We start from the raw sequence: 19655 nt of genomic DNA, 5'->3' as shown, positions 1-19655 counted from the left end.
AGGAAAATGTTCAACTCCCGGTTTTGAGATGGGACAGTGTGTCTATGCCAGTGCCTGTTTTCACGGGGAGCACTATTTCTACTCTTCCCCACTGCTGGTGGGACTTGGGCATTCATGGTAAAGACGTGCCCAGCCGGTGACCCAATGGTCCCACTCTTAAGAGGTGCCATAGAGGAACACCGTCTGGGGAGGGCAGGGGACATGCTGCAGAGGCTGTTTGTTGAAAGTGACCCACATGTGCCATGGCAGCTGTGTGATGATGTGGCAACAGTGCAGTGTTTGCTCGGCAGTGGGGAGAGCGGCTGAGCTGCCAGGTGCTGCCTCCATGCAGTGGGAGCTCAGAGCAATGGCAGCAGAAAGGGTACCGGGGAAGGCACCTGCCATGTGGTTCTGTATGTGTGCTCGTGCTTACGGAGTCCGCAGCTCAGCCATCTGCTTACAGAGCATACGCAGGCTGTCACACCCTGGGAGGGGCCAGCCAGTGGTGGCTGGCACTGCCCACCATGGGGACGGCCACACAGGGGCTGTGGTCAGAGACGTTGGCCTTGTCCTGGTTGTGTGCACAGCTGCCTGTGAGCTGGCTTATCTGTGCCCGCCCGGTGGGGGAAGTAGGAGGAAGCTACACCAGCCTCCCTCTCTCCAAGAGGAGCCCAGGCTCAGGAGAGACCCAAGCCTCGGTCAGGAGCAGTGAGGCTGTGGAGTGCCCAGCTGTCCCCAGGCTGCGAGTGAGGCTCTGACCTCCTGTTGCTTGCACACTGGTGCCTGCTGGCCCCTGCTGACACGGGAAGCCCCAGAGACCACCAAGTGGCAGACTGCTGGTGCAGGGGGTGGCCTCTGGCCCTCAGGGACGATGTGCAGCCTGTGTGGGGGCAGTGGCAGCTGCATGAACATGCGGCTTTGCACAGGGACAGTGGGTACCAGAAGTGTGGGGGTGTGGGGTGCCAGAGCTGAGTGGGCATCCTCCTCACCAGGTGCTGGGCCCTGGGCCCACAGATGGGGCAGCCTTACTGCAGCTATCTGGGCTGTGTTGTTAGGCATAAAAACAGCCCTGTGCCCATCCCTAGGGAGCTCTTTTTCTTTTTCTTTTTTGAAGTTATGAACTTCCAAGTTACAGAAAACCACAGAACATGCTAGTTACCTGTGGGCCCACCCCTGAATTTAACGTTAAGACTCTGCCCCACTCGTTTCAGATCTTTGTATTCTGGGCTTCTTTGCAAATAGCCTTCGAACTTAGTTAACTGCCTTTTCTTCATCTTTGATCACTGTAAGTTTTTTCTCTTGAATCTGTGAACATGGTCACTACATTAGAAGGCTTGCTGAACCATGATTGAATTCCTGGGATGAAACCACTGGTGGCTTGTGGTTGAACACAGCAAGAGCCTTGTGCTGTTTTCTGCAGAGGCTGTACCACTTTGAATTCCCAGCGACAGTGTGCCAGGGTCCAGGTTATCCACTTCGTCACCCACTTTATCATCTCATTTTCTCGATGATGCAGGTGCGAGGTGGTCTCGCCTGTGGTCTTGCTCTTCATTTCCTGGTGGTGTGGAGCATGCTGGCCATCTGTATGTCTTCTTTGGAGACATGTTTCTCTAAGTCTTCAACCCATTTTTAAATTGGGTTATTAGTTTCTTTGCTTTTGAATTGTAGGAGTTCCTTATATATTTGGGAAATTAATCCCAAATGTTTTGGAAATGAATTCCAAACAGTAGATGGTTTGCAAATATTTTTTTCCATTCAGTAGGTTGCCTTTTCACTCTGCTGATGGTTGTCTTTGCTGCACAGAAGCTCCTTGGTTTCATGTGGTCCCATTTGTCTGTTTTTGCTTTTGTTATCTGGGCCTTTGGTATCCTGTCCATGAAATCCTGTCCCCACTCGGTGCTCGCCTAAAGGGGTGGAACAGGCCCCTCTGCTGCTTGCCTGGGCCCCCCAGCATGTGCCCAGGCGGCATGCACACGATGCTGACCTGGCTGGGATTCAACATGGGAACACCTTGGTGATACCTGGTGGTGTAGTTTTTGGTAGAGGCCTGTCGTTTTGAGCTCCAGGTGGGACTGAGAAGGGCAATAAACATTGGAAACAAAGTGGAATTAGGCTCTGAAGAGCCTGAGCGGCCTTTACAACGTGCAGCCCCTAAGCCTGCAAGCACATGGGTGTGTGACTCAAGCCAGTGTGGAGAACCCTTGCTCAGAAGGGAGCAGGACTTGGACCTCTGCCAGGGGAGTGGGCAGCCTTGTGGGCAGTCCTGCTTAGTAGGAAAAACAAGGAAACACAGTCTGAGCCATTTCCCTTCCTCCCTGGAGCAGGAGAGAGAGAGGTCACCTTGTTTGTGGACAAGTGAGGTTATGTCAGGGAGAGGAGCAGGACTATGACAGGAAGGAAGCTTGGGGAGGGAGTCCGAGGTCCCCCCCCCCCCGCCACTGCACAGCAGGGGACAGGCACGGAGGGAAAAGGCCTCAGCTCTCCCAGGACACTTCCTCATGGCCCTGCCACCCAGTGACCCCAGTGGCTTCTCCCATGGGCCCAGCTCCCCAGCAGCCCTGGTGCCACTGTCACTCTAACCACGAGGGCCTGAGCTGCTCATGGCAGTAGCAGGCTGACCCAGTGGGATTATAGAGCCTGTGCTCTGGGCCAGCCTCGGGGCAGCACTTTCCTGGCCTGATGCCCTGCAGCTGCCTGGTGCACTCCTCAAATCCACCAGTAAGTGACACTGCATTGTTGAGGAGTCCTGGGACCACTGGACAGCCAGCCACGTCACCCCCAGACACACCCGTCATGTCTGGATGGTCTGGTTTGCTTGTGAACACCCCTGCTCACCTGTCAGGATGGTGCACAGGTATGGCCATGACAGCGCCAAACGCGAACCCTGGGCTGCTGGAGCGCCCCAGGCTCTCTCGGCGGGGCCATCACAGGCCAGGCCAGGCCAGCTTGCTTACTGCTGAGTGGGTGTGGCCAGATGAGTCCTGCCAAGAAAGGCTTGTGGTTGGCATTTGACATCGAGGAATTATCAGGGAGCTCAGTGCTGCCTCAAAAGTGGGGTCAGGACAGTACCGGGAGGCTTCTGTCCTGCAGCAGGTGACTCAGGCACTAGGGCCTGCATCCTGGGGCTGGCACACGAGAGATGCAGGAGAGAGGGCTGGAGTAGATCTGAGCTCAGAGGAAGCCCCCCAACCACAGAACCTTTCAATGAGGAGGCAGGGCCTTGACGTTGCTGCTGTTCCGGAGAGGCATCTCCACCCCAGGCTGGCCATCCCCCACCGTGTAATGAGGATTAGGGCCTAGCTGTGTGCCGGCTGCTCTTTCTGTCTTAACTAACTGAACTGGACGTGCACCTCTGTGTTGAAAGAATCAAACAGTGCGAAGAGTTTGTGATGGAAACCCCACCCCACCACCGCAGTACAGCCCCTGACAGTCTCAGAGGTGGCCTCCACCAACTGTCGCTCCAGGTTTTCCTAACAGTCCCTCTGAATCTCAGCGACACTCTCAGACGCGCTCTCGGTGCTCCGGCCTTGGATGTTGCCGTTGGGCTCCTGCGGGAATGGAGCATTTAGTCTTGGCTGTGCACCTCCCCAAATACTCACATTACTGTTTGTGTCTGCTGTTAACTACATTGTTCACTTAAATAATATGCTGAGAGTCATCTCTCTTGTACTTAAGTGACACCCTTACTCAGGTTTCTTGTTCTAACAATGTGGGCTGTCCTCCCCCTATGCACGCACATCTCCACATACTGTCTCCTCACTCACGGCTGCCGTATTATCTCATTCCAAGAGATATGGTATGAAAATACTGTCTTTAACAGAGTCCTTTACCAGTGGCAGTGGCCAGGGGCAGCCCTTCCTGCTTAGGTGTCAGATGTCAGGCTAGAGGCTATGTACCTCTGCTTGATTTCCCCAGCCTGAAATGGTACGGTGACAAAAGGTAGCTGTTTTGTCAGTGTCCCATGAAACCAATGTCTTCTGGGCACAGAGTAGCGGGCTTGGCCTCCCCGGGGAGTGGTCCAAGTGTAACTTGCTGTCTGTGTGTCTTGGTAGCCAGGACCCCATTTCCTTGGGCAGCTTTACCATGGCTGGCCTGGTTCCAGACCTGCAGCACATTCTTTTCTGGATGTCCAACTCGGTTGAGCTTCTGTATTTCATCCAGCAGAAGTGCCCGCTCTACATGCAGAGCTTGGAGGACGACCTGGATGTCACAGGTACAGTGGGCTGGGCGCGGTGTCACCTTGCCATCACAGGGTCGAGTTGGCCATGGGCTACGTCCGGGGCCCATCTGAGAGGGAGTGGAGCTGGTGGTCTGGCTTCCCTGGTGCCTCATGCATGGCACCGGCCCTCTCCGTCCCGCCACTTCACGCACTCAGCGCAGGTCAGCTGTGTCCTGCTTGGGGAGGCAGGGGACTCACAGGCACTGGCAGGAAGAATGCAGTGCATTGGCTGCACGCCAATGCCCCTGACACAGGCACCGCTATTCCACAAAGGAGGCTCAGTGCAGCCAGGAACCATAAGAGGGTGTGGCTCGGATGTGGGGAGGGTGCATGTTAGGGCTCGCACACTCCAGTGGGAAGTGCTGCAGCATTCAGAGGCTGGCTGGGCAGTCCAGGAGGGCTTCACAAAGAGGGTGGCATTTGGCGGGGCTCTGAGGCCTGGGTGGGGATTTCAACCAGTGTGTGTCTGACAGGGCTGGGTGGGGGCCTGAGGTGGGACCTGGGATGGAGCTGGGGCAGATGTGACAGCCAGGCATCCAGGGGCCGGGGCCACAGCTTCATGTAGACCAGCGTGGCTTGGCCCCACACAACCTTTCTCCTCAGCAAAAACAAAGCCACCCATGTCCCTCCCTCCTGTTTGTGGGGCCTGTCCGGGAAGCTCTAGGCCATCTGGACAGGTGGCCTGGTGGCCTGGCCACTGGGGACCCAGGCTGCTGTGGAGGCTGTACCTGAAGCTTGGGAAGGAAGCCGGTGGGCAGGACGGGCTGGCCCAGGCTCCCCAGGGCCTCGCTCTGTGGGACACTGCATCCACAGTATCTGTGCTCAGCCGTGTCTCCTGGGGTGGCTGCAGGCTCCACGTGAAAGAACTGCAACCACACAAAGTCAGCCTCATGCGGGTGGGGCCCTGCCGTGGCCCTGGTACTGACGGGCTGACTCTGACCCAGAGGAGGGGCTCCTGTGGCCCACGGGGCGGGGACTGGTCCACGCAGCTGACTGTTGTGCCAGGAGGCCTGGAGGCCGGGACTCAGGCAGCAGCCAGGAGTCAGGCTGTGGAGACTGACTGGACCAAGAGCCGGGTGGGCAGGGAGCCCTGGCCAAGCTGAGCTAGAGAAGGAATGGGGCCCCCATGGAGTCTTGAGCCGGGCCCTGAGGACTGTGGGGTTTGGGGAGGTGGGCCGCGAGGCTGACTGGCCTCATCGTGGTTCCTGAGCATTACCCCGCTGCACAGTGAAGAGAGACAGCAGTGGAATGTCCGTGGCCCCCTGGCCTGGAGTCTGGGCTCCTGTGGGTGTGTGGAGTGGAGAGCCAGGTCCTCCTTTGTCCCAGGGGGTGTCCCGGGCCTGCTGGTCTGTCACCTCCATCCTTGTTCCCTGGGGAGGAGGGACTCTGTGAAAGGCGACCAGTCAGACCTCCGCCCAGAGGCCTGGATCTGAACAGACTTGTTTCTGGCTTTTCCTCTGAATGTGACCTACAGGCTATCACCTGCCAGGCCCCGTATCCCTCTCCCCAAACCCACTGCCTCCTCAGCGCCTCCAGCCAGCCAGGACTGATGTTGCAGGCCCCTCATGTCTTCTGAGCAGAGTCCCACAGGCTCTCTGGGACTTGGCACAGCTGGCGAGCACCTGGGCCTCTGGCTTGTCGCACATGCATGATGTCCTGTGTGAGATGTCAGGAAGTCGGGGTGGTGACAGGGAGCTCCATTTATTCTGGTCTGGCAGAGGCAACAGGGAGAACTGGCTCCCCACCGAGACTTCCAGGCTTGGAGTTCACAGGCGAGTCCTGCTGATGCTCCTCATCTGGCCTGATTTCAGACGCCGTGGTGAGAAGCTGTGGTTCCTGGGGCCCCCGTGGGCCCACCTCACCCCAGCTGGGCTAGTGTGTCCTGCACGGGGCCCTGCGTCTGTGATTCCTTGAAGAAAGCTGCTTGCAGTCGATAGGGGCTCTGCTTTCTCTGCTGCCTCTTTTAGGAGGAAGTTATTTTTGGTGCGGGTCCCGGGGCTCGTGGAGCCCAGGCAATGCTGGGAGAGTGAGCATGTGGACAGCCAGGGCCCACCTCCACCCACCCCAGGAACCACGCAGGCAGGGGAAGCCACAGCACAATCTGAGTGTCCCAGAGACAATGTCCTGTGTCAGGCCGGTGCTGGGGAGCTCGGAGGAACAATGACATCAGCCAGAGGGCAAAGGCCAGGGTAGACTCGGCGTTTTGGTCTCCTGACCTTCAGTGGGAAATTTCTGTGGGAAGAATTCTGAAAACAGATGTTGTGCCCTGAGCCCAGGACACCTCACCCACACAGGCAGATGGAAGATCAGCCCTCCATGGCTGGTGGGGTGGTGGTGGTGGGAGGTTGATTTTATCCCCTTAAAATTCTCCTGGATGCCTTTGTGGCTGTGCTTCAGGGCCTGTAGATCTGGGGAGTCTTCAGTCCTGGGGACCCCGATGCTCTGAGAGGCTGGGCGGGTGTCCACGTAGCTGGAAACCTGGCAGAACCACAACAAGTGTGTCAACTTGTGTTCAGTGACGTCTGGGAAGACACGTGTGGCTTCTGATCTGTGTGAACCCAGCCTCCTCCTGCTGTGCCGTCTCCCACCAGGGTCCCCCAGCCCCACGGGGGTGTTGGTCTGCTTTCCCAGACAAGCCTATGGCAGAGGAGGCCTGCAGTCAGTGCCCTGGCCCCATGTCCAGGTCCCCCAGTGACAGAGTTTGGAGCTGGGCTTTTCGGCCCACGTGCCCACTGGCTTTGACAGGCTGTCAAATGTGTTCAGTCTGCGTGGGCTCCGGCCAGGAGTGGGCCAGCCTTGCATGTGTGTAGCCTAGAGCCTCTGGAAGAAAGCAGTGCTCCAGCCAGCCCACACCTAGCAGCCTGTTAAGAGCCTCTTGTTCCCCCAGGCCCAAGGCCCCTTAAGTCGCCCAATCTGCCTCTCCCCCAGGGTCCAGGGAGCAGCCAGACCCCACTAGCATCCCAAATCAGGCCCCCATGGAGGTCCCAAACTAGACCTTGCAGGCTGGGCTCTGGGGGAACCCTGGGGGGGCCGGAGGGCCTCAAGGCCTGAATGGAGAAGCACCGTGAACAGCAGGGCAGGCAGGCCAGGTTTTTGCAGGGGCTGGTCTTGATGGACTTGCACACCATTTCCTTCCCATTGGTCCAGAAGCGAGGAGGCCGGGTCACTGGGCTCCTGGGGGCCCTACTTAGTGCTTGGAGTGAAGCTTGCCCCGTCAGACCCAGGGCCTCCCTCCCACAGCCGGGCCCATGCTGTGTGTCACTCCAAAAGCTGCTGCTGAACATGCAGGGAATGAGAGCCGCTGGGGATGGGCTGAGGTGCAGCCCCTGTAACCGTCCATGCCGTCTGCACTGGACACTCCACAGCCACTCACCTGTAGCTCCCTGGGATGAAGAAATGAGCACTGCAAGAGCAGGACAGTGGTGGGGAGCGCCAGGAGTCTGCATCCCGTCCCACTGTCGCGTGTTAGCAGGGCCCCGGGCGCCAAAACACAGGGTCCCCTTTGCATGCTTCCACCTAGTGGAGGGCCTCTCAGAGGGCAGGAACCCTCTCAGAGGGAAGGAATCACCTGGTGTCTGCTCACAGCCCCCTCAGTGCCTGGCAGGCCCCCTGCCAGCACCCCCCGACATGCACCAGCTGTGAGGCAGTGAGATTCCAGGGTCTCTGCCATGGGCCGAAGACAGCAGTTTCCTCCCTGAAGCCTATCCCTGGGGTGCTGGTGGTGGGGTGCAAGATTTTGGGTTTCTCCCTTCTTGAAAAAATGTCATGATTCCACGGACATTTTTCCATTAACGTCCACCACACGATTCCAGAACATGATTCCACATGCCCGATCCCAGCTCTCCTGAGAAGCTTTGGCCAGGTGTCCCCTTGACCTGTGCTCCGAGTGAGGTGATGTGCGGGGCAGTTGGTTCTAATGGAAAATGATCCCAAAATCTATTACCAAGCTTCTGATGTGCTTGGTCTTGATGCAGTACTGACGTGCTTGGAAGCGCGATGCCTGGATGTCTCGACCACCTCATCCAGCATCTCAGGATCCCTGGGGACCCTGCAGGAGGTGTGGCAGTCAGGGCTGGGGTCACCTGGGCATGCTCTGTGCCTTTGGTTTATCACATTTTCCAAACCCAAGATGGGAGTGTTTGCAGGTGGCTTAGGAGGCGACTGAGCAGGTATTTGGAGCCACTGCCCTTCCAGGAGTGTCCTGCACATGCTCCGAGGCCCAGCAGCCCCATGCATGACCGGTGACCAGCTGTGCTGTCCCCCGCAGGCTCCAAGGAATCGCTGCTCTCCTGCACCCGCACGGCCAGCGAGGAGGCCATGGCGCTGCTGGAGGAGGCCATCCTGCGTGCCTTCCAGCAGTGTGTCTACTACGTCTCTAAGGTGTGCACCGGCTGCCCCTGGGGGAGGTGGGCCGGCTGTTCTGCTCCACTCTCCAGGGGAATCTGGGAAGCTGGGTGGGGTGACATGCTCCCCCACCTGCTACCCAGGGGTCTTGGACTCTCCGGTGTCCTGGTCCTCACCTGGCTCCGGACTCTATCGTGCAGATGCCAGCCTGGCTGGGGCTGGCACTGGGGCGGGTAGAGGGCTGCTGGCTGGCCCACTGTAAGGCAGTGGTGACTGTGGCCAGCAGCCCCCTGGAGGGCATGTTGCGAGGGACAGCCTACTTCTCCAGTCTTTTTGGGGGCCCAGTCTCACAGTGACAGCCAGCCTGCATTCAGAAGCCCAACTGTGGGAGACCTCTGGGTGCCCCCCACTGGGATCTCCTCCAAGGGCCAGAGCTGGGGGTACTGTGTGCTCTGGAGGGCACTGTGGCCCTGCCCCCTCCCCTGGCCCTCCAGCAGGCCCAGGGGACCACCAGCCACTCTTTCATCCAGTAAAACCCTTCAGATGTCATGAGAGCGGTGAGCTTCCCATCCAGACTCGTGGGGAGTTTCCAGCCCCACACTGGTGCCTGTGCGCACCTCCTGCTGTCATCTGCACATGTGACAGGAGCCCATATGGAGACCCCACCCCAGGCACGGGAGCTCCCCTCCCATGGCACTCCCAGAACACCAAGGCCTGTTGAGCAGGGTGTAGCTGGCATCTCCCTCTCTCCCCAGTCCCTGTACCTCTGCCTCCCGGCCCTGCTGGAATGCCCCCCTTTCCAGACGGAGCGCCGTGAGAGCTGGTGCTCGGCCCCCCAGCTGCCTGAGGAACTTTACCGCATCGTGTCCATCTACCAGGCCACCCTGGACCTCCTGCAGCAGCTGCAGGTCCACCCTGAGATCACCTCCCAGGTGCTGGCCTACCTCTTCTTCTTCTCCAGCACGCTGCTCTTCAATCAGCTCCTGGACAAGGGTGAGGGCCTGGGGTCGGGACCCACGTGCCTGCAGAATGGCTAGCGTGTCCTCACCAGAGGCCTGTGGGCTGAGGCCCCGAGATGACTCCTGAGAATGGCTGTCAACCAGGGCATCTTGCTCCATGGGGTCCGGGTTGGTGGATGGGGTAGGGGGTAGGAGGCAGGAAGAGGGTAGGAGATGTTGCAGAGTGTGGTCCTGGAGGAGCAGGGAGAGAGGAGGGAACCGGCTCAGGGAAGTGACGTGACCTCTGACCTGCCTCTCTGCACCCTCTCTCCTCATGGCAGACCTTCCTCCATCGCTCTGCCCAGGGGTTCAGGGCACAGTTCCTTCCAACCAGAGGCCCTGTGTGGGGACATGAGAGCAGGGCTAAGCCCATGGTACACACATATGGCCCTCAGCGCACACGTTTGGCAGGGGGAGGCTGGGGAGGGGTCTGCAAGCAGGATCGGGTGGGAGCAGGGGTCTCAGCTGTAGGCCTGAACCATGGCCTTTTGCACTTGGGATTCCATGGCTGTCATAGCCCCTCCGTGCTCTGCCACCTCCCCCTCCCTCCCCCACCCCACCCCCACTCCAAGGGACCTAGAGCAGGTTAGTTGCCTTGGAAACCCGTGTAAGGTCTCCTGTGCAGAGGCGTAGCAGAGGGAGGACAGGGCTGGGGGCCAGCTGGGGCCTGGCTCCCTCTGGTGCACCTTCTCTACGAGGGCAGCTGGGCATCACTCCCTCCTTCCCCCAGGCCCCTCTCTGAGTTGCTTCCACTGGCCCCGAGGCGTCCAGGCCTGTGCCCGCCTGCAGCAGCTCCTGGAGTGGGTGAGGGCTGCCGGCTTCGGGGAGGCCGCAGAGTGCTTCTTCAGGAAGCTTTCCTGCACACTCAGCCTGCTGGCCACTCCCAGGGCCCAGCTCATCCAGGTAGGACAGCACAGAGACAGGGGGTGGGGTGGGGTGCATGCTGCTGCCCTTGGGTGACTGGCTTACAGACCAGGCCGCCCCTGCACCTGGCCTCTGGGCCTTTGAGAATGTGTGGAGTTACTTCTGTTCCACAGCTGCTCCCTCCCGTGCAAGGTAATGACCCCAAAGGTATCTGTGTCTAGTCCCTGACCTTCAACCCCATGTGGCACTGGCCTCTGCAGAAGCAAGGTTAAGAGCTGGCCCTGAGATGAGGAGATGACCCTGGGTCATCCAGCAACCCAATTTAGTCGTGTAAGACCCTAAAAGTGGAAGAGAGGGGCAGAGGGATGGGTCAGAGAGACAGGACAGAAGGAAAAGGAGGGATTCAACCATTGTGCTGGCTCCGAGGATGGAGAAAAGGCTGGGCCAAGGGGCGCAATGACCCCCAGAAGTTAGAACAGCCCTCAACTGGAGGCCAGCATGGAAATGGGGGGCCTGGATGGTGGCAAGAAACTGAATTCTGATCAAGGAAATGGATCCTGCCCTGGAGCCCCAGAAGGAACACAGCTCCCTGATTTTCGCCCAGTGTGCCTCGGGCTGGATATCTGACCCCAGACTGTACATCAGGCACTTGTGCTGCTCTAACTGCTGAGTTCATGGTCATTTGTTATAACTGGAAATCCATACATGCCTCACGCTCTTCCCTCACCAGCTGCCCGACAGTCATCACAGACGATTGTGGAACCAGACCAGTGGTGTCCCTTTCCTGCAGAAACAGGGGGAGCACGCAGCACAGTGCTGAGGGCTTCCCGGGCAGCCGGGGACTGAGCCTGCCTCCTGGGCCACCTGCATCTCCAGGCAAAGTCCTGAGCAGACTCCAGCGCAGCATGATGTACATGCGGGGACAGTGGACCTTCCAGTTAGGTATAAGAAGTGGAGGAAGTCACCTCCATCCAAGGATCAAAACACAGCATCCCGCCCATGCATGCGGCCACTGCAGTTGTCACTAATGCAGTAGTTGTGCGAGTGGCTGCTCTGCGTGTGTCCCCCGTTTAAGCTCTGCAGTGACCTCTGCTTCCTGGTGGCCAAGCTGCTGTCACTCAGCTGTCAGTCATGGAGCCATTGGTCATTCAGCAGATAGTAAGAAGCTCCCACGTGTTAGCCACCCTATACCTTGTTTAAGTGTCTTCTTTTTTTCAAGTTATTTAATTTTTATTATAAAAACAAAACATTTCCCTAAAGAAAGTCCAGAAAATGAATTTAGTTTGCTTCCTCCCAGAATACCACTATGCAAAAATCAAGCCATACTTTCCAGTGGCAGAAGCCCATGTGGGAAGAAAGAAAACTTGGAGGAGACAGAGACACTTTGGAAGCTGGAACACAGAGGGGTGAACAGCGACCACCTTACAGATCTGCAAAGGACTCCTGAGAAGCGATCCAGTTCACCGCAGAGCCGCCAGGAGACACAGGGATTCCTGGCAGCAGGCACGTCTGAAAGTTGAGGTGTGGTGGGGCCAAGACAGAGGAAGAGTGTGTGGTGGTTCACTCTGTGGTCATAGCAGCTGGGGCTAAGCCAACACCAGTGCTAAGAACTGAGCCATCCGTTTAAGGGCACCAGAGAGCCGAAGAAGCCATGGGGCCAAGGGTAACAGATCCATGGAAGGGACTCCAGACAGCTGCTCTGTGCTGTGTTCCCCGGGGGGCCTTTGGCTCACTGGAAGCAGGACCCGTGTGATGCTGAGAGCCAGGCCTCGTCCAGCAGGGGCCAGAGCTAGGAAGAGACTGGAGCAGACTTGGCATCTCACAAGCCAGAGATGAATGTGACATGCTTGATGGCCTGAGACCCATAAAAGTTTCCTGTGACATGTGCCAAAGTTCTGGAGCTCCAGGCTATGGGATGGGAAAGACTTTACAACTAAGCAAAAAACCCTGAAAATCAGAGAAGAATTGCTAGGTGTCTCACAATGCTGAGGAGCAAAGATTTGAGTTCAGGACTCTAAGGGAGTAAGCACCAGGCTCTCGCATGAAACCTTGGTGGGAGTGTCAAGCAGAGGCTGGGCCACCCAGCCCACCCTGCTCAGCCCCCACTTGGTCTTGAAGATGCACCACCCAAACCCATGGATGCAGTTAAAGCCGTGCCACGAGGAGAAGCTGTAGCCTTAGATGTGTGTGATAGAAAACAAGGCAGGCTGAGAATGGTGATGGTCAAGGAAAGAGAAAAGCAGATGAAACCCACCGAAAGTGGGGGGGAGGAAGGAACAGAGAAGAGCAAAAACCAGTGGAATAGTAAACAAATATACAATAGAGAAAAGCAAAAGCCAAGAGTTGGTTCTTTGAAAAGTTTAATGAAAATGGGAAGACACAAATTGCCAATATAAAAAATGAGGGAGGGGATATCACTCAGATCCTACATTAAAAATTAATAATTGTATCTCAAAAGACTGGGGACAAATTTTTTTTAAATTAATAGTAAGAAGATATTATAACCAACTTTATGCTGATAAATCTGGTAATTTAGATAAAATAAATAAAAAGAACACTTATTAAAGGTGATACAAGAGGAAGTAGGAAATCTGAATTGTCTTACATCTTTTAAGGAAATCCAAAAAGAAGATTTGAGGCCCAGATGGTTTCATTGGTGAATTAAACATTAAAGGGATAAATGAAGCCATTATTTCTTAAATTCACCCCAGAAACTAGGAAAAGAGGACATCCCATCTCATTGGAGAAGGCCAGCACAATCTTGATACCAAAACCCAGAAGGGGATTTTAAGAAGAAAAATCACACATGAAAAGACGAGTAATTTTATGAATCATCAGAGAAATCTAATTTAAAACCACAGAGCCTTCAAAACCAAACACATGGGAATGGCAAAAGCTGGAAAAGCCAGCGTGGGCCCTGGGTGGGGAGTGGCGGTGCCCCCGCCTGGCCCTGGGGCTGCATCGGGAGCTCTGCCCACCTAGCAGGTCCCCGAGGGAAATACTTGCACCCATCTTTTGCACGGTGGACGGGGATGTGAAGAGCCCCACTCCTCCACAGCGGGGTGGGTAAGAGTGGGGTACACTCATGACTGGGAAATGCTGCACAGTCGAGAATGTGCCAGTACCTGCAGGCACACAGGAACCTGTGTGGATGGGGTCAGGCTCAGGAACAGGCGTTGTGCTTCCTGCAATCCAGGGGCAAAGCAGGAGAGCACCTGTGGCACTGGGCATCAGGATGGCGCCCGTGGGGGCGCTGGGGCGGTGCTCCGCATGAGCCCAGGCTGGGTGCACCGGCGCCTGCTCTTTGGAACAGTTATTGAGTGGTGCACACTAATTTGTGTAGCCTTCGTGTGCTTGTTGTACTTCAACAAAAATGCCCAGAGAAGGACGCAGCAGCCCAAGGCGCTCAGCTACCCCTGTTCAGCAAGACTGGGTGCCGGCCTGTTTCTTACTCTGGCAGAAGACGAGTATATTTCCACAGTGTTTAAAACAAAGGGTCTCCAGTCTGGGGAGACCAGGATCCCCTCCTGAAAAGGGGGCTTCTGAGTGGCAAAGCATCTACTGAATGTCGGGCCCGGCATGTTGGCCCCACACAGCTTGGACCCCACATGGTCAGGCCCCGGCACACTGGCCCCTCGTGGCTCAGGCCTGTGCCCCTTGAGCAGGAGGTGGCTGACTTGGCAGACCAGGGTGGCCGCTCAGGTGGAGGATGGGGTGACTCTGGGTTTCCACAGAGAACTGGCCAGGCCAGCATGGTAAGTGGCCCTGGATGCCAAGCCTGGACTCAGGCAGGTGTCGCCAGGCAACTGTTAACACTCACCTGAAAGAGGCCTGGGGTAGAGGTGGGAGGACAGATGAGGAGCCCACAGACTTCTGTAAAGGTAGTAAGTGGTCTCCACACTGAGGTCTCCAGCCCAAATTCTTCTTCTTGTCTTTAAAGTCCTTTAAAAATGTGAAGCCGGCCTTAGCTTGAGGGCCCTATCAAATAAGCTCAGGCAGTTTATCACCCCCTGAAACAGTAAAGGGAGAAGAAACAGTAAAAAGAAACATTTATATCATCATAAAGATAAGAGAAAATACAGTATCCATAACATAATAACAAGTTCCATAAATAAGAGAAGAAAATGAATTCTTGGAAATTAAAACTATGACAGCAGAGAAGAAAAATTCAACAGCAGGGTTGGAAGATGAAGACCAGGATATCACCCAGAAAGCAGAGCTGGTAAGGTGGGAAGGGGAGGCACTCCGACCCTGCACAGGATGCCGCCCCCGCTACTCGCCCTCCCCTGGCCCACCCTGGAGGACCCACAGGCTTGGGAGGGAAGCCTGGATTCCAGGAATGGCAGCAATCTGGAGGAGCCACCTCGGGGCAAACAAAGGCTGCCTCTGGCTGGCCTGTGGAGGGTGGAGGCTCGGGCTGGGGGTCAGCAGGGCGCTGGCTCCTGGGGCTTGCCCTCCCCTCCCCTGGAGCCTTAGGATGGGATCGAGCCTGCCAGGAAGAGGCGTGATAACCACAGCGTCTTAGCATCGGTAATAAAATCAAGTGAGAGAGTAACAGGAAGAAAGACGGGGCACTGAAGGGCTGATCAGGGAGGCCCAGCGCCCAGAGCTGCCCTCAAAGAGCAGAGCACCAGGGTGGGAAGGGAAGGTGACAAGGTCATTCCCAGACCCGTGCATCCTGAGTCTGCATTTTGTAGACAACGTGCAGCCAGTGGGCGAAACAGCACAGTGCCAGCACGGGCTTGCACCCCAACACCCGGCGCGGCAGAATTTCAGAACAGGGGACCCAACCCCCTGAGCTTCCCAAGGAGAGAGAAGATGTGTCCTGAAGGTGCGTGGTGAGAGCGGTTTCTGACTCACCGCGGGCAGCTCGGGATGGGGCAAAGGAGCCGCCTTCCAGGTTCCAAGCCCACTGATTGGGGCCGGAGCTCTGGATCGAACTCCTGCCATGGGGCAAGCAGAGCTGGACACTCCACTGGCGAGGTCAGCAGCGGCCCCCCAGGAGCCCTTTCCGGGAAGCTGCCAGAGGGTGTCTCACAGCAACGAGGGTAAGCCTGGAGGCAGAAGGCGGCGGCCAGGCTGCCAGGATGGGAGTAGGGGCCCTTCAGGTTAAGAAGAAGCCGCCGCGAGGCTGCACCAGGTGTTGAGTGATTCAGTCACACCAACAAACCTGCGGATCCCCAGGTGCCCGTCTGTCTCCGTTAAAGAGGCTTTCCCAGTCCTGAGAGCGCAGAGGTAGTCTGTGACGCCTACGGGATGCGGTTTTTGCCTCCATGCACATCCTAATGGACCAGATCTCTTGTGCATGTGAGGCAGGAATCCTGTCTCACTTTACCCTAATCTCCCAGTGGCTTTTCCCTCCTTTCCCAGTCCTGCTTGTGTCTGATGAGGGGCATAGCCAGTGGACAAGGCATTCACTGTGGTGCCTGCTGGCTTCTCCCAGGAATGGCCACCCCAGCCAGCTCTCCCCCCAGACACCCATGAGCTGCCATGGGCGAGCTGCCTGCTGGAGGGTGGCCCTGCTGCACGGGCGCTGACCCCTCTGACTTCACTGCCTGCCTGGATCCCAGGGGCCTGGGTATGCTGGTCTGGAGTCCTGCCCTCTGCCTCTGCCGCCAGAGCCGCCCTGGGTGAGGCTGTGCCACCCTGGGCCTTTGACTGTGAGCTCCTTCTTGTCACCCAGATGAGCTGGGCAAACCTGCGGGCTGCCTTCCCCGCCTTGAGCCCCGCCCAGCTGCACAGGCTGCTGACGCAATACCAGCTGGCCTCAGCCATGGGCCCCATGAGCGCCTGGGAGCCAGGTGTCCAGGACAGCCCTGATGCCTTCAAGTCAGGTAAGCCCTCCTCCAGGCAGGAGCAAGGGCCCTGAGGGCTGTGCTGGGGCAGATGGGAGCGGGGGCTGGGAGGGCTTCCTGGAGGAGCTGCTGAGCAACTGGCACTTCTACCCTGCACCGCCTTCCTCTGCAGGTGCCCTGCTCCCCCCAGGCCTGGGACCCCCACAGTGGGGGCTAAGTCCCAAGCTCCAGGCTCAGGTCAGAGGTCCCCTGTGTTCTCCTGGAGCCTGAGGATGGGGGCTTCACTTTGTGCCTGGCCACCAGGAAGAGAGCAGGGTCTCCACACAGGATGCCACCTTACCGACCCCTGAGAAAAGTTCCTGAGCATGCCTGGCATGCACACACACACACTGTATATGTGGATATAGACATCCACATATATGTCTTATAAATTAGACATGCATTTCTTGACCTGAACATTACATATAACACAAAACAAAAATGGAATGTAAAGGCTGGTAGGAGATACAGATAGAAATTGGGCTTCCCCACTGTCCTGGTCCCCTGTGTGCTTGGCCTGGACTAGAGGGACTGAGTGGAACTGTGGACTGCCCCAACCCATTTTCTGAGGCCTGTGTCCGGAGGTGCTCACGTTCAGAGACCAACATGCACATAGGCCATGGGAGCCAGGGGAGCAGGTGCCGGCTCGGAGCGAGCAGACGTACTGGCTGAGCCTGCTAGGCTCCCAGCACAGGCAGGCGTCGGGCAGAAGGGGGCACCGGGGCAGAAGTCCTGGAGAGCAGGGCCTTGTTCTCTGTCCAGAGCTTGGGCTCAATGCTGGGTGGTTGCTGAGATTCAGAAGGGATGAGAACGTGTCGTGGGCAGGTCCCCCCTGCCTGGATCCCCACTCACCCATCCTTGTCGGGTCTGTCTGCTCGTCCTGGGTTCCCACAGTGCCAGGTGGGGGTTCAGGCGAGGCTCGCGAGGGGCAGGCAGCTTCCTCTGGGCCAGCTGGTCATGCCATCCTTTTCCCCTGCCTGCAGAGGATGTCCTGGAGTCCTATGAAAATCCTCCACCCATTGTTTTGCCGAGCGAGGGCTTCCAGGTGGACTTAGAAGCCGGCTGTCTGGATGACAGCATCTACCAGCATCTGCTCTACATCCGCCACTTCCTGTGGAGCCTGCGGAGCAAGCCTATCCCAAGCGGTGGGGCTGCCCAGCGGGGGTGCCCTGAGGTACCCCAGCTGAACACCCTGTCCTGGCTCTGGCTTTGATAACTGGGGTGGGGGAGCAGAACGTGGAGGCAGCACCTGGCTGCTGCCCTGAGGGAAAAGGCAAGCAGGAGGCCCCTCGGTGTCAGGTGGCCTGGCATCTGAGCCCCTTCTCCCTGCCCCCACCAGGGCCTGCACCACACCACTCCTGAGGGACATCCTGAGAGCCAGAGCTGCCCCCTGCCTTCCAGGGCCTCCAGCCGAGGAGCCTGTGAAGCTGGCCCCACGTGCTTGCTTCCTTCTGTCGGGGCTCCCCGTGTACAGGGCCTCTCAGTAAGGCAGCCGAGCTGCATGAGCCATGGGGGTCCCCAGGCTGGCTCCCCCCACGTGGACTCCTCATGCCTGCTCACGCCTCCCAGCACCCCACTTGGCCTGGAGCCTATTGCCCCTGACTGGCCCGAACCTGACAGCACCTGTGGGAAGGCGCTCCTGGAAGCAGGGAGGAATGGATTGAGTGGCTTCGAGGGACCACCTCTGGAAGGTGAGGCCCACCCCCAGGCTCATGCCTACACCCCAGTCCCCAGACCCTGCTGGCGCCTGGGCAGGTCCCCTCGGGTCATTCCACCCACAGTCCTGGTGGCACGTTTGGCCGGGCTTCTCAGTACCTACCTGCTCTTTTTCACCTGTATCCCTGGGCATTGGAAAGGGATGAGGCCCAGGCAGTGGGGACCCCCTGGGGGCCTGAGGGTGTTGTTCCACCCAGGATAGGGGCAGGGATGGCTCGGGAGATGTGCATTCAGCATCGGAGATGGGGTAGACACCGGAGGCGGCCGAACTGAGGCCGCTGGGGGCAGGGAGGCAGTGTGTGCATGTGTGTGTGTGGCTGGATGGGCTGTAGGTGAAGCTGATCAAGGGTGAAGCCACCCCTGCCAAGCCCAGCGGGGCACTTGGCAGAGCTCCTGCCGAGGTGGGAGTGTGTCCTGAGGACAGGGGTCACCTGGTGAGCTGCTGCTGAGGTAGGAAACCTGCTCAGGTGTGCTGGGATCAGAGCCCCAGGGCTGTGAGGAGGCCACTCGGACCAGGCCCCGGCTCTGCCAAGGCCCGGCCTGATCTTGTGGAGAAGGCATGGGCCCCTGAGGGTGCTGAGTGGGGGCCGCAGAGCCAGAGAGAGCCCTAGCCCAGGGTGGGGCAGGCTCCCTGGAGTCCTCGTGTGGCAGGGAGCCCTTGATTGGCAGGGTGCTTAGAGGTGCTGGGAGAGGGCAGGGGGCTGGGGAGGCCTGGGAGAGCAGACTTGGGCAAGAGCCTGAGCAGAGCCCTCTCTCAGCCTCTGGGAACAGCCAGCCTCTGATGGGCCAGTGTCCTGGGGCAGCCACGGTGGGGAACAGAGGTGTCCCTTCCAGGTGCATGGGGTGTGGCCCACAGCCCCAAAGAGGCATATCATTGGAGCTGCATGAGTGCTTTCCCCTGTGGAGAAGTGGCTGAAGAGGACACCCCTGGGCCCCTCACCCCAGCCCACCTTTTCTTGCCCCCAGGAGATTGTGCATCCCCCGAGGATGACCAACCCCCTCCAGCCCCCTCCAGCGGCAGCTCCAGCACTGAGGACTTCTGCTACGTGTTCCTGGTGGAGCTGGAGCGCGGCCCCTCTGGCCTGGGCATGGGCCTGATTGACGGGATGGTGAGGCCTGCCTAACCCTGCAGCCCCAGTCACCTCCTGTCAAGGGGCCACATCTTGTGGACAGGCCCCCAGCCTGTGTGGTCACCACGAGAGGAAGACAGGGAGGCCCACCGAGGGCTTGGGGCAGGGGCTTGTCAGGGGCATCTCTGAAATTTGAGAGAAGGGAAGGGGTTTTGACATGCAGCAGCCACTCCCCTAGCCTGCTTTGCTGCCTCTGCTCAGACATCTGTGTCTGTCCTGGGCCTGTGGGGACAGTGACATGTGCAGGTGTCCTTGTAGACACACTGATGACCATACAAGCGAGCCCTTCCAGGGATCCCCAAGCTGCAGGGGCCACAGACCTCTGAAGCTCTGCTTCCCCCCAGCACACGCCACTGGGTGCCCCTGGGCTGTACATCCAGACCCTGCTCCCGGGCAGCCCCGCAGCGTCGGAGAGCCGGCTGTCACCCGGAGACCGCATCCTGGAGGTGAACGGCAGCAGCCTGCTGGGCATCAGCTACCTGAGGTATGGCGGCCTTCCTGCGGGGCTGGGTGGGCAAAGCCACCTGGGCTGGGCCAGGGCCCCCGCATGATCAGCCTCGCCTACTCCCCG

The 19655-nt window shown here is 58.2% G+C and overlaps 1 protein-coding gene across 16 annotated transcripts in view; it reads left to right on the top strand.

The window, feature by feature from the left end:
• The window catches only part of LOC108392108 (monocyte to macrophage differentiation factor 2), a 114534-nt gene that overhangs the window by 93557 nt on the left and 1322 nt on the right, over positions 1-19655 (top strand). For 11 of the 16 annotated variants that reach the window (XM_037008080.2, XM_073214969.1, XM_037008063.2 and 8 more), the window contains 9 exons: positions 4032-4192; positions 8466-8578; positions 9298-9535; positions 10271-10443; positions 16088-16238; positions 17222-17412; positions 17578-17929; positions 18921-19063; positions 19429-19568. In XM_037008080.2, the coding sequence (XP_036863975.1) occupies positions 4032-4192; positions 8466-8578; positions 9298-9535; positions 10271-10443; positions 16088-16238; positions 17222-17412; positions 17578-17929; positions 18921-19063; positions 19429-19568 (1662 nt within the window). Of the gene's footprint in view, positions 1-4031; positions 4193-8465; positions 8579-9297; positions 9536-10270; positions 10444-16087; positions 16239-17221; positions 17413-17577; positions 17930-18920; positions 19064-19428; positions 19569-19655 lie in introns of those variants that run through there. The other 5 variants (XM_037008047.2, XM_073214968.1, XM_073214967.1 and 2 more) reach the window with 5 other exon arrangements.

This window comes from Manis javanica, chromosome 10, assembly GCF_040802235.1.
Source record: "Manis javanica isolate MJ-LG chromosome 10, MJ_LKY, whole genome shotgun sequence".
NCBI lineage: Eukaryota > Metazoa > Chordata > Mammalia > Pholidota > Manidae > Manis > Manis javanica.
Note: the sequence above shows the minus strand (reverse complement) of the source record. Positions and strands in the feature narration are given on the sequence as shown.